This window comes from Mytilus galloprovincialis, chromosome 8 (genome assembly GCF_965363235.1).
Source record: "Mytilus galloprovincialis chromosome 8, xbMytGall1.hap1.1, whole genome shotgun sequence".
Classification (NCBI taxonomy): Eukaryota; Metazoa; Mollusca; class Bivalvia; order Mytilida; family Mytilidae; genus Mytilus; species Mytilus galloprovincialis.
In genome coordinates, this window is record NC_134845.1 from 38,562,248 (window position 1) to 38,583,788 (window position 21,541).

Here is a 21,541-nt window from a genome sequence, read left to right on the forward strand (position 1 = left end):
GAACAATTTTAAACTCGAAAAGTTAATGTGTTTCCGTTTTTATACACATTTGTCCTTCTTTCAATTCAAGAAGGTTTTTTTTCAATTTACACTAATTCTACAGTTAGTTACTTGTGTCTTCTTTATATTGGTGAAAAATTTTATTATATCATTACGCACCTTGATGCCAGTTTCCTATCCTCGAGTTCTCTTTTCAACTGTTGAACGTGTTGTTCTAGCTGCTTGTTTTCTCCCACTTTGTGTTCAAGGTCTCTTCTAGAAAAGAAAGAAATCAGTGCAGAAAAATGGATAAGATATCAATATTCATTAAAATAAGCTAGACTTTTTAAGAAATTTTTTTTTTTAACTTTGAAAGTATATTCCTTTCCCTTATTATATCCGTTAGATTTTTTTTCTTTAATGTTAATAGTTTTTTTTAAATAAAATTCCTCCATGTCCTTATTCCAACGTTAGATGCTGATTTGACTGGATAGGAAAAAACCTTTTCTATACTTTATTAAAAACAAATTGGCGCAAAAGAAGATACCCTTCGACAATCACCGGAAACAGTATTTAATATACGAAGTACTTAAAAAAAAAACGAGTATCATTGATGACCCATAATTCCAAACGGTTTTGCTAAATACAGCAAAAGTGAGGTCTTCATCTTTGGCATAATTACAATTATATATAAACCTGGTACCTTTGATAACTATTTACAAATGCAGTTAAATTTTATTCAACGGTTAATTGTTACAACCGACACTTTGCGCGAAGCATGGCTTCCAACTTGCATGACTTTAACGACCTTTCATTCATACTTATAATCAGAAATAATTATACCACACTTACAGTTTTTCGTTCATTCCAAATATATGCTTTATTACAAAGTCAACAACAGCTTGTCCTGACTTGGCATCAGTTGCAGTGTTAGTTCTGTCATGTGATATTTCTTCATCTGACTGAAGCTGCATTACAGAATCTCTAAGCAGATTTAACGATTGAAGAATAGCTGGTGTGTCTTTCATGGAAGCTCTAAAGTAATACACATTCAAACTCAAATTGACGAGAAAATCAATAAAAGGCTAAATTTTATCATTTTAACACATATTGTCTACACTTCAGTAAACATAACAAACAATAACCTTCGACTTATATGAAGCTTAAAAGGAATAAAGTCTTAGTTAATAATATACTTTACATTTCAAGTCTAATTATTGAATAGAAACATTCTATAAAGAATTCAACTTCCAGACCTTGATGAGCAAAATGTTATACAGTATTCAACATTAGTACCATGCAATGCCATGTATTGATAATATCACATTTATTGCAATACGATAAGCCATGGAACTTTTACTAACAGAAATATATTTTAATGGTGTCAAACTGAATGAAGTATATTTTTGCTGTGAAAAAAGGATGACAAATGTTTCCATCATGACAAAATTTACAACTTTGTATGACAGAATGTTTGGTCACTAATACAAGATAACATACTACAATCATTTACTTCTTATCCTCCAGTATATTTTCCATTGTACAAATTTGTGTTTCCCTTTCTCTTTTAGTGAGAATTTTTTTTATGTGATATGTAGTAAAAGAAACAAATTCAATATGCATTCAGGTGTTCTGAGTATTTTATTTCGCATTTCCGTTGCCCCGAGCGTACTTGATTATGGTTTACTGAGAAACACGTTTTGTGCACATGAGGCATTTGTCATAGCTTTTTACTCACACTATATCGATGATGTTACATCACTTGGTACGTAGTTATGGACCTTACTAATTTTTAAAAATACGTTATGTTTGAAAGTGAAATTTTTGGCGTATACACTTGTTAAATATGCATCTTGTGCCATAAATAGAACTGTTAACGGACTAGCAGGGACATACATATTACAGGAAATTAAATTATAACATGTATAATGAAATAAAGAGTTCCACAGAACAAATATTTTATATGGCTCATATGACAAGTCTGTCTGAAATATATATGTGTTTTTTCTTAGAGACATAGGCATGAATACAATCATTCCTTGATTTGAATGACTTTTTTAATCATTAAAGTAGGTACATATCATTTCGTAAATCTTTTTTGAAACACATTTAGTCCTTTCGTTTACGAAACCACTCAAAATTCAAGGATCCCTTATTTTTAGCTTCCTGAATAAATTAAAAATGTGTCTTATGGGTAATTGTGTTTGCATCTTGTTTCGTTACAGTCTTCTGAACGAATATCTGAAATCCTCGGTTTATTGGCAATACAATTAAAGGCTTGCATACAGGTAAATCAAGTACTCGTTTCTTCGAATAGAAACCAAACGTTAAACTCAGTATTAAACAAATATAGGCAACAGTAGTATACCGGTGATCACAAGTCATAAATCGATTGAGAAAAAGCAAATCCGGGTTACAAACCAATACCGTATACGTTATACTTTAAATCACGAACTATAAATGTAGCTAAAAAATATGATTTCGCGACAATGTTATTCCCACAATGCATTAAAAATGTCTTGTACCACAGAAAATAACAAGTGTTTACATTTGATCGTAATCATGTAGTATTCCATCGTGCATTGTTACCAAATTATTGGATTAGTCAAAAACCCATGTAAAAACATTCTTCAGACGTAGATAAACAATTATAATTGCCATTTGTATACAAATTTATGTAAATCCATATAAGGTAGTGTTTCCGACCTGTTTTAACTACATATAACCTTTTTTTTACCTTATTGTCAGTTACATAAACGAAACGCGCGTCTGGCGTACTAAATCATAATCTTGGTACCTTTGATAACTATTTACATAGTGTGTGTGTGACCTAGTACGATATATATAGGGTCAATAAATTACATACGGCTCCATATAATTTATCTTACCGACTTTCTTAACATGTGGTATTTAGACTGACGGCTTATGAAAATGAAAAATTTTAAATGCTCAGTATTAAGAACCTTCTTCCATTTTATATGCATAAATCCTAGGCAATGAGCTAACGCCTACGCAGTAAGTCAATTGCCTAAATGATGTTAGGCATTAGTCTTAAATGCGTACAGGCATTAAGCTTAATGCCTAAAATATAAATATGAGTAAATAAAAGTCATTTATTCATTTAAATTTAAAAAAAAACACATTTATTATGTAATAAAATTATGAGAGAAAAAATTTAAAAAGTCATCTAACGGAAATAAAATACCTTAAATCGATCACTCAATACTACCATATGATTGGGGGGGGGGTTGTCTCTGCTCACCATGAATGATAACATTTCTTGGCCACATTAATTAAAACTCGGATATGACCAAAGCTGGGAAATCCAGACCATTGACACTTTGAGGTATATGGGGTGCACCAAATATTTTGAAAATATCAATTAGATTGAAAGACACCTTTGAGTTACATTTTGACGTAAGAGCTTTAACGTTACGAAATTTTGAAAGGTGATCTTGGAACACGATATAAAATTCATAGCTTCCATCTGGGTTTGATTGAAAATCCATTAAACAAAATTAATCTTTACTGTTAAAGTCTTTGGATAAAACAGGCCACACTTCTACCCACTTCCCTATATTTCTCTATTCATATTTCAATTTTCATAAAGTGAAAGAAATATTTTATTAGCATCACGGAAAATATACGCATATCCATTATTCAGTTGTTTAATCGTGCTTGTTTCTGAATCCTTAATATTATTTCATTGTATAATATGTTTAATGTTGATTTATCTGAATAAATATTGTTTAAACTAATCGTGAATTTTCTTAAATATCATTGAGTTTCTCTAGGAAGATATAGATTATAAAATCTCCCACATCATCTCGTCAACCACCCAAAACCTCCAATGGTAAAAATGTCCTAACTTTTTGATGATTCCAAAAGTTTTGCCAAAAGATCTTGGTACTTTTCTCTAGGGTATATGTTCCTTGTATTCCCCGATTCGAATTTAGATCCAAAAAAATCATGAAATTTGTCCTCATTAGACATGTAACAATTTAATGCTATTAATCCAAATAAAGAAGTAAAAAAGACAAGATGGTTTAGGGGAATTTAACAAAATTTCAACAAAGAAAATGTTTTTAACCAATACAAAAATTGGAAAAATGGTGTGAGCAAAAAATCATATTTTAAGTTCGTTCTCTTTTGACCAGTTCAAACCAGTTCGGCGAGTAAATTGTAAACATTTTCAAATATTTATTATAATCATAATATATAGAATATCACCTCCCCCCCCCCCCACGTTTTTTTTTATTAGATAAATAACTTTTTTTTTTTTAATATTCATTATTTTTCGTGATACCACTAAATAACACACAAAAAACACTAAAAAGTATGAGTTAATTATGTTTGAATATGAAAAATACTTAACTGTAACAAGATAACAATATCAATATTAGGACTATAATTAAAAGACACTACTTAATATCAAGAACACATCACCAAATATACATAAATTCCAGAGTTAACTTATTGCCTTAAATTATGTTCGGCAATAGGTTGTATCTTTGTCAGCATATTACAAGAAATAAGCTTAATGCCTGAAATTTTCAGGCAATAGCTTAATGCCTAGTCGTTAGCTTATTGCCTAGGATTTAATCTTAATGCCTAATTTCACTTATTGCCGCTAACATATATGAAGGACTCAAATCTATAGCGGGTTCCAAATCTATGGCAGATTCCTATTCTACGGTAAATGTGACGTTACAAACGCCAAACAACTCAAATCTATGGCAGATTTTTGTTTTCTCCAAATCTATGGCAGCTCTTGGGAAGAGAGTAACATATAACGTCACAATTGAATAACGCCATATTACATCTTCGCCGCCGCTATTGATGGTGGAACCCATAGATTTGAACACCATTCAAGATAAAGTTATTTTCCTGACAAAAAGGAGTAGGTTCAGTAAGACCCCTTTTTGGCCCCAAAATATAGCAGTTTTGGAAAATTGTGAAAATGTAATCTGTAAGCTATATTTTGGAAAGTAAACTGCTTCTGCTACATAAATATGAGCTGTTTTTGACAAAACAATGCACAAATATCGCGTTCTAGCATCATTAAGTCATGCTAAATTACTGAAATCTTCAAAACTTTAGCATTTTGGTTAATTTTTAGACGGTTTCCGTCTAAAATGAAAGTGGCCGCATTCGTGTTCATTCATAATATTGAAATGTAAGTTGTATTTGATGATAATACAAAACATATGTAAAGGTTGAGGATGAACACGGATGCGGCCACTTTCATTTTTGACAAAAACCATCTGAAAAGTGACGTTTTCCGGCATATTTGATAGATTTTTCGTATTTAAGCTTGAATCAGAGCGTTTTTAATGACTAAATCAGTTAAAATCTTTCAAATAAACTAATCGAATCAATTGAAATAGACACTTAAGTGTTTAAAAAGTGGCCAAAAACTTTTGTTGGACGAACCTGCCGGTGATTTAAAGGAAGTTGTGACTTCTTTTCCGAAGAGGGACAAGATGTGCTGTATCGGTCAATGCCCGCGATTAATAAGGGCACCGCTATTTTCAGTATCGCATATTTTTGAAAAGGAGTTTTGGTAGTCGTTTACGGTCTACGGCAAAGTTTATAAAGTGAAAGATCAAATTACCGGATACAAATTTGATTTAAATCCACATCAAACAGATACCATGAACAGATTAAAAAATGTTTAAGTCTGTATTAAGGTTAATGAATTTATAATTTATGACCTTTTTTGGTTGACCATTATGGAATGCTTATTTCACAAATGTTTAGACATGTTCCCGTTGTCGTATATTTCCTTCTTAAGTCATTGGTCGATAATGTATTGCATTGTTTTCCATTTGCCAAAAAAATGCCATGGATTTGGAAACAATAAAAATCAGCCATAGATTAGGAAACTACAAAACTTGCCATAGATTAGGATTCTAAAATATCTGCCATATATTTGGGATGGGCTGACGTCCCATTTACCTTAGATTAGGAATCTGCCATAGATTTGAAACCCACCATAGATTTGAGTCCCACATATATACTAAACAAATGCCAACTATAACACCTTGTTAGCTTTAACTCATGAATGTATTTCAAGCTTTCAGATTTTTCCTCAGCACTGTGTTGTTTTTCAAAAGTGATGTTCTTTGTGTTGAAAGGGAAGTAGCTCCTGGCTTTCCCAATATGGTAACTTACCCTACATGTTAACTAACCCGATATTTTCAGAAGACCCTATATCATAGGTATATATATATATATACCACGTGTAGTCCTTTAACCAATAATATCCCTATAAATTTATACGTGTATTTGTATATACGAGGTTAGATAAACATATATAAACCTATTATTTAAACACAAATGTAATATAAATGTTATCCAATCCAAAACATTCATCAACAATAGAGCTATTCACCCTGTGTAGACACTAGATGGGGTTAATAAATACATAACCTTTTGAGAGTCATTACACTTCCCAATGAAACATGCATAGCATACCATATATGGTTTATAAAAAGAGATTATATTGGATGTTTTGCTTACATTACAATGTATTTATACTTACAAGCCTTTTAATTGATCAATCTTGTTCTTTAAAAACTCAATCATGTCCGTCGTCGTTTCAAATTGGTCCATGCATTTGGTTATATTATCAGATTCGTCTGACCAATGTCTTAATATGTCTTGAATTGATTTATCCATCTCTTCTTTGTCAAGTGATACTACACTGGAATGCACAACATAGTACTTTATATTCATATATGCCCTAAATTTTACGGACCCCATCACGAGTTGGTTGACCGTTATGGAATTACCGTTCTACAGATGATATCGGATATGTTTCTTACGTCGTAACTACAATCCACTTCCCTTTTATGAATGTGACCTACCGAATTACAATATTTACCTGGTTTGTAATAACATGAACAACACGACGGGTGCCACATCTGAAGCAGGATCTGCTCACCCTTTCGGAGCACCTGAGAACACCCCCAGTTTTTTTGGTTGGGTTCGTGTTGCTCAGTCTTTTCAGTTTTCTATGTTGTTTCTTGTGTACTATTACTTTTCTGTTTGTCTTTTTCATTTTTAGCTAATGGCGTTGTCAGTTTATTTTTGATTTATGAGTTCGACTGTTCCTCTGATATCTTTCGCCCCTATTATATGATCGTCAATTGTATAAGACAACCCAAAATATTTAACACGCTAAGAGCCAATTTCCTATGCAGGTTTAAAGGGAAACAGCTTATTGGCTTGCTTGATTTGCTTGTTTTGTTTTTATTCATGTTTGCTCAAGCATTGTAATCAAGATTGAAATCTGTAAAAAAATGTAAATAAACTTTATCTTTGAATATGATTGGACACTATGAAATAATCAAATTTACATAGATAGAGGTTTAATTCCGTCTACTCATATTATTTGCAGGTGTCTACCTTAATTTCAATGCTTGAGCAAACATAAATACAAACAAAGCAAGCCAACCTAACTCTTTCTCAACATGCATTAGGAAATTGATTCTAATCTAAGAGAAAACTATAAAGTCTACGCAGAATAATCAAACAATTATACAACACAAACAAACATCTTCTAGAAAGCAACCAACACTGAAAATACTATAAATATAAAAAAGAAGATGTGGTATGATTGCCAGTTTTTCGACAGCTCTCCACAACAGACCGAAATGACACAGAAATGAACAACTATGGTTCACCGTATCATCATCAATGAGCAAAGCACATACCACAGTCTGCTATAAAAAGCCCCGAAATGACAGTCTTAGTTTGTAAACCGGATTTGTTTGTTTTTTTCTCAATCGATCTTTGATTTTCGAACCGCGGTTTACTACTGTTGCCTTTATAAAACAATTCATACGAGCAAACTCTTCTTACACAATTGACTCAACAAGTACTGTGGTACATCAATTTAGATATTCCTTCTCATACAAGATATATACTAGTATAAATATATATAGAAGTTTATATGGAGGTAACTATTTCTAACTATATAAGGTAATGAACACCAGTTGGTGAATAAAAAATATGTGAACACCTTTAAACAAAAATAAATTTGAAAATCTACTATGATGTATGTTATATAAGTGATACATAAGACTTTACTGCAAATTAAATAATGCACAATGTATTTGTCTTTTGAAACGTAGTTTTCAATAGAGTGATGTACTAAAACCATAATTTTGAAACATACAATTGACAATGGAAATGGGAAATGTGTCAAAGAGACAATAACCCGACAAAACAGCAGAAACCACCGAATGTCACGATAAATATTTCGAAACTTGAAGTTACAATAACAAACTGATGCAGCCATAGCTTAAGTCAATAATGCATTTTGATGTTTAACGTCCAGCTGTGATTAGAATTCGTTAATCAGGATGAGAACATGTTAATATGATATGCATATTGAAAGACACAGAGTGCTTTTGTCATAGTTGAAATGTATCTCGATTTATTTCTATTTTTCTAACATGAAAAAGTTATATCTTTTCACGAGCATGTTCAGAATATGCAAAAAATATTATCAACTGAACAATGTTAGCAACCCGGCTTCCTTAAACTGGTCAATCCAGAAAAATGAGTCAGTCATATGAAATTTTTGCATGTTATCTTCATTTAATATTTAAAACTTAAAATTGAAACATTGCTTGTTTCGTTATATCTTCATGTAAGAACACAACTTTTTGAGAATTTTGGAAAACATTGATACTCTAAATTCATGCATGAAAAATAAATAAAATTATTTTAACTTTATAAACCTTTTTTGTCAGATTAAAGAGTATTGAACTGTTTTGAACAAAACTTATGAAGTTTAAAAGAGCATACCAACATACTATGATTACGTACTTTAATGCCAGCTGAGTCTCCTTTAGGTCTTTTTTTAAATATTGGATGTTTTGTGCAAGTTGTTTGTTTTCTTCACTTTTCTGTTCAATGTCTCTTCTGGAAAGAAAAACAATAAGTGTAGAAACAATGAACAAGGTTTTTTTAAACAGAATCAATAATCATTAGATAACCAGTTTTTTATTCATATAAGACCCAAATAGTTTTTTTCAAACTGTTTGTTTCCCTGTTTATACCCTTTTGATGTTTTATTAATGTCAGTTATCTTTTAAATTCAATTCCCTTATGTTCTTATCCCACCATATGGTGCTGGATTTTGCTGAAGAGAAAAACTATTTTCTATACATTAACTTAACAAAAGGAAAGATCATTCGACGATTTTAAAAGCTGTTTTTAATTCACAGAGTACTCAAAATGTATCATCCAACATTCCCATTATACTTTTAAAAGTAAATCGTCTTACATGTGTATGCAATAATTGCCACTAGTAGTGTCTTAAGGTAGCACAATACAAAGATTTTTTTACTTCCAATCTCCAAAAATTCTGTTACCATCTAAAGAATGCATATAAATAAAATAAAAAAGGGGGGTATATATAGATAGATAAAAGATTAATCTTTAAAATGAATGCAATATTTTTGTTATGCAATCATTATGTAATTAGTTATTTTTATGGCAAAATCTTGGTCAGTTCACTTGAATGAATTTAGCTCTTTCATCTCTATAACTATACTTGAATTTTTTTAAGAAATCTTAATCAACACAGCAGGAGCTACAAAAGTGTGTCTCAAATTATCGCTATCATATTCCATTCTCTCATAAATCTGTAATTAATATAAACATCCTTACCACATAAAAGTAGATAATGTTTGATTAGGTGTAAAATTTGATCTATACGTTCTATCCAAAAATCTGAGATACGCTTTTGTAGATAATGGCTCTAGGAACAACATATAATAAAATCACGAAGAAGCTAATTTCAATTGAAAGTGGAAATTTCTAGTAAGATTTTGTACACACAGTTAACATTATAAGTGATTACATAATTGTTGTATAATACTAGCATTGCATTAATTTGAATGAGTTATCTGTTAGCTATCCATAAATACCACTTTTATAAATTTTCAAGCATAATAAAAAAAAGTTCGAGCATTTTAAATTTGGGGTATTGCAGGTATAAAATCTTTGTATTCTGCTACCTTAAATAATAAAAAGTGCAATACGTCATTTCTTTTTTTTTTTCTTCTTCTTCTTTTGAACGATCCTGATAACCCTTAACCTTAAAACGTACTTTAATTCCATCTTAGTTTTCTCGAATTGTTGCTCTAGACTTTTAATTTCTCGATTCTTCTGTTCAATGTGACTTCTGGAAAGAAAACATTAAGTGAGAGAAAACATTTTTTCTATTTAAATTCATGAGTTTTCTCTTGAAGGCTATACATAAAGAAAACTTTCACCTTATTTTTATGTTTTCAATTATTATTCTTTTTAATCTTTAATATATATTTATTCCAATATTGGTTTTAATTGGAGGATAAATACTCCTTTCTATACATTTTTCATTTAATGACAATAATTTCATTTCGAATAACGTAATGTTCGTATTTAACGAAGATGATTACAAAGATCGTTTGGACCATTGAATATTTTCCTAATTTCCATACGGCACCTTTAATAAAGAAGAGAAATTGTTCCAAAATATACATAATTTATATCCTCTAAATTTTAAGCGGATATTGTAAGGCTTTTAATTTTATTTTGTGTGTACTGATTGTGACTGTTGTTTGTCTTTTATCGTTTTTGCATGATATATATCCGGATTTGTTTTTTTTATTTAACATAACACAACTTTATCAAAATATTGGACTTTACATTGACAAGATTTTTCGAGTTTGGTTGATTGATATTTTTGGCAGACATGTTTTTGTTTTCCGTTAAAGAAGTGTTGATACAAAAAACTCCCGTAAAGACGAAGACATAAAGCATCTGTTAATATTTTGTAACATTACATTCAAACGACTGCTTTCATCTCATTTGTACTAGTCAATTTGAATTAAGTATTTCCCCCCCCCCCCACCCCAAAAAAAAAGTTAAGATGGAGTATGCTTTCAAATGAGACAAATATCTACAAGTGACCAAATAACAAGGAATTTAACAATTATCAAAACATATGTTGTTTGGTTGCTTATCCTCAATAATTTGCGTATGAACCCTATTTTGACAATATCAAGAAATTATCAAAAGCTGGCAAAGAAGAGGTTAAGCTAGCTATGAAACCAGATTTAAACTTTCAAGATGGGCTTTTTTAAAAAGCATACACCAACTCAAGAATATGAGTGTCGTTTTTTAGAAGTTCATTTTGTGGATAAAGTCGAAAATTTGATTTTGTCAGGTTTCATGAATTTAAACTTTTGGTTTTATCTAGAGTTTTGTGTTTTAAGATATGTTTATGTCTCATTATGTTTCATACCTTTTCGTAATAAAAGCATAAAAGGCCAAAAAAAACACAGTTTGTTTCCGTTTAAAGGACACACGAATATGCCAATGAATTTTTTTTCCCCCTCAAATTGGTAAAATATTTTTTATTTGCTGAACTTCTTGTGCTAGCCTTTTGTTTTCTATCATTTTCTGTTCCATGTTCCTTCAAGGGAGAAAACAGTTAGTGTTAATCATTAGATAAGTTGTTTAATTCAAATCATGAAGCGTTCTTCCAAATACTCGGCTTTTTATTTAGAAAAGAAAACTTTTGAACTGAATATACTTGTAAATATTTTTTCTCTCAAATACCCATACGTTCTATTTCCAATTTTATAAGTGTTTTTCAATTACTCTATTTCCCTATTTTAAAGTTAATGTTAATGTTTTACTGAAAGTTTAACCTCTTAGTGCATGTGTTTGATTTACAGTACGTTCAGTTGGAATAATCGCTGTTCGTGTGTTATCAATGGAACTATAATTATTATAGAATCGCGGAGGGGGGAACAAAAATTTCCACTGTACCTTATAGGTTGCAATTCTGTTCATATAAACAATGCAATTCCCGATAGAAACTCCCTATGTGGATTAAACTGTGCCCCTTTTACTATGAAGTTTCGTGAAAACGATATCCCAGAACGGAAAGTTAATGTACTTCTGTTTTATTCAAACGTCAAAATATAGGGATGTGAGTAATATTTTCAACATATATATGCCCTAAACTTCTGAGAGTTTAAACTTATACTAAAATTTATACTTCCCCTACCTCCACATTTGGACCTTCTAAGAATTACATTTAAAGCGATACCAAGTTTTCCATACTGGTATAATTCCAAAGTAATGTCTCTATGAGATGAAACACAGTGATCATATCTGGGAAACAGTACGTTAACAAATTAAAATATCTTTGATTATTATATATCTCCCTAAAAGAGGCGATACTTGTGAAACAAATGTAATTACAAAGTGCAATCTATAGGTGAAATAGAAAGTCTGTAAAAATTCTCTCATTTTTGTCAATTTCCTGTTGCTCAGTCTATAGTTGTTTATAAAATGGTGTGGACTGGTTTTTTTTATTCTTTTTTGCATAATTTTTTTTCATTTCTTATGCCCCTTTGGCCTTTTTTTATTTATTGATTTTCAGTTCCTCTATGAATGATTCTAAAAGTTTAAATGACAAGAGATTGCTACAACTTGTTAATGGCATGATTATGTCGGTTTACCTTCAAAATATGCAGTTGTTGTCCTTTCTTCCTCATTACTGTGGAATGGAAATTTGCTAAAATTTAACTTTTAGTATATCGGTTATTATTTTCTATTGTTTCTATTGTTTCTGAAACCAGTTCCTGACTACATTGACTCTCAAAATATTTCGATTCCAGAAAAAAAAAAGTAAAATTATCATATACAAATTCCGAGGAAAATTCAATTTGGAAAGTCCCTATTCAAATGGCAAAATCAAAAGCTCACACACATTAAAAGAATAGATAACAACTGTCATATTCCTCACTTGGTACAGGCCGGTTCTTGTGCCAAAACCGCTGCTTTGATTGGATAAAAAATATGTTATGCCGTCAAGGCTATCTTTTATTTTAGTTCCCACTTTTAAAGCTTGCATTATCTTCGGCTATCCAAAAATGAATCTTATTGCATACTACATTTTATACTTATATATTCAAAATTCAAAACCATACACCTTACTGTCGAGTGCTACCTTAGCTTAATAATGGTATTTGAATCTTTAAAGTGTTTTGAATACTCAACATTTTGATGAGAAACCAGTTTCCAAAAATCGTTTTTATGGAAAACAAACCTTTTTTTCTTCGATTAGATAAGAGAAGAGCTATTTTACGTATTTTGAAAATTTAGTAAAATTATTAATCTTAAGAATGATTTAGAAACGTGCGTCTGGGTTGATTTGATCTCGATTTACAACGCAAACATTTGTTTTACTTAGTTGAAATGTTCAGTGGTTGTCGTTTGTTGCTGTATATCATCTTTATAAAAAAGAAGATGTGGTATGATTGCCAATAAAACCACTATCCTCAAGAGACCAAAATGACACAGACATTAACAACTATAGGTCAACGTACGGCCTTCAACAATGAGCAGAGCCCATACCGCATAGTCAGCTAATTTTCTTTCATTGTTTTGTAAATATATTAGACCGTTAGTATTTCTTGTTTTGATTGTTATACATTTGTTATTTCGTGGAAATTAATAGCTGATTATACGGAATGGGTTTTGCACATTGGTAAAGGCCATACGATTACCCTCAGTTGAAAACGTCTGTCATGTTGGTCTCTTGTGGAGAGTTGTCACATTTGCGATAATACAAAAACGCTGTTACAAAAGCAAAAGGGTTTTACTTTGGCAGCTAGAGTTATAAAAAATGGACAAAACATTTGTAGATCAGCGTTTGGAAAAGTTGTAAACATGGTAAGACAATTTTGTTTTATTGTTTATGAAACAAAAAATGTCAATCCATGTTCAGAAACTGCATTCAATGATAGAGTACTAATATATCGTATTTATCACAAATAGTTATCAAAGGTACCAGGATTATAATTTTGTACGCCAGACGCACGTTTCTTCTACATAAGACTAATCAGTGAAGCTCAGATCAAAATAGTTGTAAAGCCAAACAAGTACACAGTTGAATAGCATTGAGGACCCGAAATTCCAAAAAGGTTTGCAAAATACGGCTAAGGTAATCTATGCCTGGGATAAGAAAATCCTTAGTTTTTCGAAAAATTCAGAGTTTTGTAACAGAAAATTTATAGAAATGACCATATAATTGATATTCATGTCAACACCGAAATGCTGACTACTGGGCTGGGGATACCCTCGGTGACGAACCGTCAACCAAATGTGGCATCGACCCAGTGGTGTAAATAGTTATCAAAAGTACCAGGATTATAATTTTGTACGCCAGACGCGCGTTTCGTCTACATAAGACTAATCAGTGACGCTCAGATCAAAATAGTTGTAAAGCCAAACAAGTACAAAGTTGAATAGCATTGAGGACCCGAAATTCCAAAAAGGTTTGCAAAATACGGCTACGGTAATCTATGCCTGGGATAAGAAAATCATAAGTTTTTCGAAAAATTCAAAGTTTTGTAACAGAAAATTTATAGAAATGACCATATAATTGATATTCATGTCAACACCGAAATGCTGGCTACTGGGCTGGTGATACCCTCGGTAACGAACCGTCCACCAAATGTGGCATCAACCTAGTGGTGTAAATAGTTATCAAAAGTACCAGGATTATAATTTTTGTACGTCAGACGCGCGTTTCGTCTACATAAGACTTATCAGTGACGCTCAGATCAAAATAGTTGTAAAGCCAAACAAGTACAAAGTTGAATAGCATTGAGGACCCGAAATTCCAAAAAGGTTTGCAAAATACGGCTAAGGTAATCTATGCCTGGGATAAGAAAATCCTTAGTTTTTCGAAAAATTCTAAGTTTTGTAACAGAAAATTTATAGAAATGACCATATAATTGATATTCATGTCAACACCGAAATGCTGGCTACTGGGCTGGTGATACCCTCGGTAACGAACCGTCCACCAGAAGTGGCATCGACCAAGTGGTGTAAATATTTATCAAAGATACCAGGATTATAATTTTGTACGTCAGAGGCTCGTTTCGTCTACATAAGACTAATCAGTGACGCTCAGATCAAAATAGTTGTAAGCCAAACAAGTACAAAGTTGAATAGAATTGAGGACCCGAAATGCCAAAAAGTTTTGCCAAAACCGGCCAAGGTAATCTATTCCTGAGATAATAAAATCCTTAGTTTTTCGAAATATTCAAAGTTTTGTAACAGAAAATTTATAAAAATGACCATATAATTGATATTCATATCAACACCTAAATGCCGACTACTGGGATGGTGATACCCTCGAAGACGAAACGACTACCACCAGTGGCATCGACCCAGTGGTGTAAATAGTTATCAAAGGTAACAGGATTATAATGTTGTACGCCAGACGCGCGTTTCTTCTACATAAAACTCATCAGTGACGCTCAGATTAAAATAGTTGAAAAGCCAAACATGTAAAAAGTCTTTTTTCCCGAAAGTAGTATTTCTATAAATGTATATGTATATTGTCCAGGATTTAGATTTCGTATACACAAACAACAATAATTCATTTCATTTAAAAACAACATGTTATTTCCTGAAAAGCGCTTCCAATTTATAAGATCAATAAAGTTTTTGTTTCATTTTACATCTTCAGCTTCAAACAAACATATATGTTCAAATCTAAATTCTTATACATTTACGAGAAATTTTTCTGCGAGAATTTCGAAACAAGAAGAAACCTAAAATTTCAAATAGTCGTCTCCTTCTATTAGTTTCTTGTTTCTTCTGGAGGTTTATTACTTACTAGGTGAATTAGAAATAAAGAAAAACATATGAAGACAAGTTCACGTTAAACCATATCACGTGCACCACAGTGTGCTTAATTTTTATTTAAAACATAATAGTCATGAACAAATCAAAGAATTACAATTTTAAATTCTTTCGCTTTTTATCTGAATTTTCAAGAGACTGTTATTGTCTACCAAAACGGTACCACATGAATACCCACCGTTTTCTTTTATTTTCTTCAAGGTCGTGTCTCTCTTTCTTTTCGTTTATTTGTGTATTGATGTTTCTTGTGGTTTTTTTTTTTGTAATATTACCGAAACATAATTATTTATCTTGGTTTCCTTTTGCAAAATAAATTCTTTCTTTTTTTCTTGTATAATATAAAACGATCACTACGATTGAAGTGCGAATTGGACACACCATTGATTTGTTTGACAGATAAAAAAGGTAATGTCTTCTTTTATTCTGCTTCCCATATTCATTGTCGTTCATAATCGAAATGTTGCATTATATTCATATTCAAGCAATAATATCAGACTTAAAAAAAAACTTGTAAATCAATGCCGAAACCTGAAAATTATTCAAAACAAACTATTGTAGTCCCCTCGTTTATGAAGAAAGTTCTTAATTTGTTCTTTGTAAACAGGATAAGGTTTAGGTTGTTTATGGTCCTTGTATTGCGGCGTGATATATCAATTGTTATAAGCATTACTTAATTGGTTTTTTTTCTTCATTTTAATTGTAGTTGAAAATGATGTTAGGAAGAATAAGAGCAACACCAGAGGTCAATTTTGGTATCCAAAGACGGACGATGTTAAAACTTTTGAAAAAAGAAATACAAAAGAGCAAAAAACAAGACGTACAACGAAAATTATCAATCAATTGAATTAGGGCTAAATGAGACATGAGACGTCACAAAACTAAACCGGAGGAAAATAGCTGTAATATATGTATTTTTAGTGTTAAAATCAATTTAAAAGTTTTTTTCTAAAAAAAAACGTTTTTTAAGAATGACAAAATTATTGTAATGGAATGTGACTTTAATGAATTTTTGTTTTTTTTGTAATTGTCAATTGCTCTTTGTTTATTTTTGGGTTTTTTTTTCACATGATGAAAACAATGGGCGGAATATTGATAGGGTTTTTTCAGTGATTGGACTTTCATTTACCTGTAAGATTCAGTTATCCTACCTTCAGCTGTCCAATCTTTTTAAGAAAGAGATAGGCTATTCTTAAAAATATTGGACAGCTGAAGGTAACATAATCCTTTTGTTTCTAATGATAATGACAAGTAAGGAGATATAAAAGTACTGAAATAACATGTTCCTTAAGTTCATCACCCAAAACAAACTGGTGTACTCCTTTTTTTTTATCGTATTCTATTATTCATTAAAAAATATACAACTATACAATGAACATTTTGGAACAAAAGAGACGATGCAGTTTGTAAAACAAAAATTAGATCAGCAGGATGGAACTGTTGAAAAACTGCTACACCGTAAGCTTACATGGAACATTTTCTAACATTTACCCGTCTGCTAAAGTTATAGCAAGAACAGGGGCGAATTCACCATTTTCAAACTATCATAATGAATGTGTTCAACCAATCGGTTAACATGCAACGCGTTGTAAACAGGCGTCGCGTTATAAAAATATTTTTTAATGCATGTATTATGTCATGTTTTTCCCTCAGAATTGATCATCACTTATCTTTAATATAAAACTAAATAAATTTACGTGTAGTTTTTTTACATATGTTATATGTATCAAGAAATGTATTTCAACAAAGAAAATATTACAATAACATCTGACAATCCTGATGGCTTTATTTTGTGCATGCTTAAAATTTTCAACAATACTTCACCGATTGGATTGTGAAATCCATCAATTGATAAATTACGATAAAAATAAGACTCAACTGAGAACTATACTAGAATCTCTAGGAAAAATGAAACTACAAAATGTATACTCAAAATTGCAAAGACGTTTCAATGATGAATAATTCGACTGATCCCTTATAACTAGGTTGAACAAATGCATTGAGCCGGATGTTATCGGTGATTCATGATAATTCGGTTAATCCAAACAAAATTGCTTTGCACAGTAGAATATTGAAGTACGTCATCTTTTAAAATAACATGGCATTTTGTGAAAAATGCTCTTCCATCAAAAAATTAAAGTGAAAATCATTAATATATGCACATTATCTAGATCGCATTCTGGTGACTATCTTTTTTGTTAATATTGGATAACAATTTCTTTACACACACTTTCCCTCCAATATGAAATATTAAAATGAAAAGTGGGTGTTTTGAAAAATGCACTGCACATTTTAGCACCATTTGGTCAAACTTATTTGTGAAAATATCTCTTATTTTATGGATCGTCGTTTTTCAATAGCATATAAACATTTGCTTTTTGTTTTATCTAGAATACATCGTTGCGTTTTGCTGATAGATATTCAACGAGGATAGAAATGTTGATATAGTTTCTGATTGTATATTCTCATCAGATGAATTTGTTTAGTACTCATGTGATGCAGTGTTAAAAATAACTTCTGTTTTGTTCACGCATCGTTGTCAATAAAGTGCAATTAAATGCGACTGACATACAAGTGAGATGTTTAAATAGCTATAAAACCAGATTCAATCAACCATTTTCAACATAGGAAAATGCATATACCAGGTCATGAATATGACAGTTGTTGTCCATTCGTTTGATGTGTTTGAGCTTATGTTTTTGTCATTTGTTTAGGGATTTTCCGTTTTGAGTGTCCCTCGGAGTTCAGTAATTTTGTTAATTTACTTTTTTTTCTAAATTATAAAAAAAAAAATTCTTGCAAAATATTTTAATTTCCTTTTCATTCCGATATATATTGCTGCTGTCACCTTACCCAGTTTTTCGTTTGTCAGTATATTCCAGTCCCTATTTTGGGAAGTTTGTTGGTCACCATGAAATGGTAATCCTAAAATGTTCATTTGGATGTGCACTGTATTCATTGTCTGCCAAATTAAGTGTTTTCTCTCAATTTGATGGTTCACAGAACATAGAAATATAGCGTGAGCGGGCATGGTGTCCTATGTTTATGTAGTAATAAGTATATGAGAATTATATGATAGAGTTAACCAGGTGCTCCGAAGGGCGCAGCTTTATACGACCGCAGAGGTCGATCCCTGAACAGTTGGGGCAGGTATGGACAAAACAGTTAAGCGTGATACAGCTCTGAATTTGGATTGTGATCAAATTTTTGACATTATATGGGTTTTTTACACAAAACAAATGTCAAGATTTTACAAATCAATTAAAGATTTCTTCTTCAAACTTATTTAAATCTAAAATTAAATAGTTGACACAGCATAGGTTTCTGACACAGAATGAATGTGGTCTAATGAACTTAAAAATTTTTTTGCCTTTGAGCAATTTACTATGCTGTTGAATATTAATCCTGTCAAAAAAATGTTTAAAGAAATTTTCTTTTTATTTATGAAATCTGAAATGAGAACAAGTATGGACACAACTTTTAAGCTAAAAATATTTAAGATAAGATAAGGAAAATAAAACTTCATCAGCAACATTTTATATTGGCAAATTTCCAATGAAGTTATTTACATAAAGTTATTGGCAAATAAAAATAGAAAATGACATCATAGTCATGTCTGGCAAATGTCCAACATACATTATCTAAAAACATTTTAGATAAGATAAGGAAAAAAAGCTTCATCAGCAACATTTTATATTGGCAAATTTCCAATGAAGTTATTTTCATAAAGTTATTGGCAAATAAAAATAGAAAATGACATCATAGTCATGTCTGGCAAATTTCCAACATATATTATCAACTACTATTCTATACAAAGAAAGATAACTCCAATTGAAAATTAATTGCTATTGCACAATATTGTGCAATTAGATATTTCTTGCTAATGTGCAATACTGTGCAATTGAAAATTTCTTGCTATTGCACAATACTTGATATGGAATCCTGATTTGGACCAACTTGAAAACTGGGCCAATAATCAAAAATCAAAGTACATGTTTAGATAAAGCATATCAAATAAGCCCAATAATCTAATTTTTGTTAAAATCAAACTTAGTTTAATTTTGGACCCTTTGGACCTTAATGTAGACCAATTTGAAAACTGGACCAAAATTAAGAATCTACATACACAGTTAGATTTGGCATATCAAAGAACCCATTTATTCAATTTTTGATGAAATCAAACAAAGTTTAATTTTGGACCCCCATTTGGACCAACTTGAAAACTAGGCCAATAATAAAAAATCTAAGTACATTTTTAAATTCAGCATATCAAAGAACCCCAAGGATTCAATTTTTGTCAAAATCAAACTAAGTTTAATTTTAGACCCTTTGGACCTTAATGTAGACCAATTTGAAAACGGGACCAAAAATTAAGAATCTACATACATAGTTAGATTCGGCATATCAAAGAACCCCAATTATTCAATTTTTGATGAAATCATACAAAGTTCAATTTTGGACCCTTTGGGCCCCTTATTCCTAAACTGTTGGGACCAAAACTCCCAAAATCAAACCAAACCTTCCTTTTATGGTCATAAACCTTGTGTTTAGATTTCATAGATTTCTATTAACTTATACTAAAGTTATGGTGCAAAAACCAAAAATAATGCTTATTTGGGCCCCTTTTTTGGCCCCTAATTCATAAACTGTTGTGACCTCAACTCCAAAAATCAATCCCAACCTTCCTTTTGTGGTCATAAACCTGGTGTTTAAATTTCATTGATTTCTCTTTACTAATACTAAAGTTATTGTGCGAAAACCAAGAATAATGCTTATTTGGGCCCTTTTTTGGCCCTATTCGTATTCAGACGACGAGGACGACGGCGCAAGACGACGCAAGACGACGCAGGACGACGACGACCACGCCAACGTGATAGCAATATACGACCAAAAATTAAAATTTTTGCGGTCGTATAAAAAGAAAATGGCAGAAACCTTATCAACTGTCATGGCAATGAATCTATAAAGCTTGATATAAAATTAATTTGAAAAATGGTTTCCAACTGTTAACTTTACAGTATATTGTTTGTATCATTTTCGTTTTTCATTTGTTTCCCTTGGTTTTGACAAGGACTGGTATCTTCGATTTATTAGCTTTAAATACCCTGTTAAAATATATTACCAGTTTCAATATTGCACAAAGCCAAACTATTATCTTATATCAAAAATCTTGAGGCGATTGTAAAACCAAATGGAACCTAAAACATATCACATCCGGACAATCATCAAACAAAATGTCAATATCATTAAAAACATGTGTAATTTGAAACACTTCAACCATAGATATAAATACGTGCTAAAAAACGCATGTAAATTTAACAGGTTATGAACAACTGTCATACAAGTGGGATGTTTACCTAGCTATAAACCCAGGTTAAACCACTATTTTCTCCCGAAAAAGCCAGTATTAAGTTACGAATAATGCAGTAGATTTTACTTGTTCGGTTGATTTATAGCTTCATTTGTCCGTTATAATGGAATCGCCCATTTTGAATTGCCTTCGAGGTCAATATTTTTTCTTAAACATGTCTAAATACTTTTTGTTGGAACACATATTATTCAGGTCGAGAAAAGAAATTGGAGAAATCACAAATACAGTAAGTTTTCAACATTAAATAAAACACTTGAATGCCATTAAATAAACGATAATACGTGTTTTTTACATTAAATTTGTATACTACCTACTCTTCGTTTTTTATTCTCTGCAGTTCAACTGTTAACTTTTCCTTTTCGTCAGAGAGGTTTCCATGCGAACTATGTAGAAAATAATAAAAAAGATAAATTGCATTCATAACATTGACATGATTGACAGGAACAGAAACTAAAACATATC

General features: G+C 31.2%; 1 protein-coding gene across 1 annotated transcript in view; it reads right to left on the reverse strand.

Moving 5' to 3' along the window:
• Window positions 1-10,147, reverse strand: part of LOC143041881 (uncharacterized) — a 30,500-nt gene extending 20,353 nt beyond the window's left edge. The window contains exons 1-5 of the mRNA XM_076214017.1: window positions 10,106-10,147; window positions 8,818-8,913; window positions 6,524-6,685; window positions 832-1,014; window positions 160-255 (exon numbers count right to left, since the gene is read on the reverse strand). Of these exons, the coding sequence (XP_076070132.1) occupies window positions 160-255; window positions 832-1,014; window positions 6,524-6,685; window positions 8,818-8,913; window positions 10,106-10,116 (548 nt within the window). The 5' untranslated portion in view covers window positions 10,117-10,147. The remainder of the gene's footprint in view (window positions 1-159; window positions 256-831; window positions 1,015-6,523; window positions 6,686-8,817; window positions 8,914-10,105) is intronic.
• Between the last annotated feature and the right edge of the window lie 11,394 nt (window positions 10,148-21,541).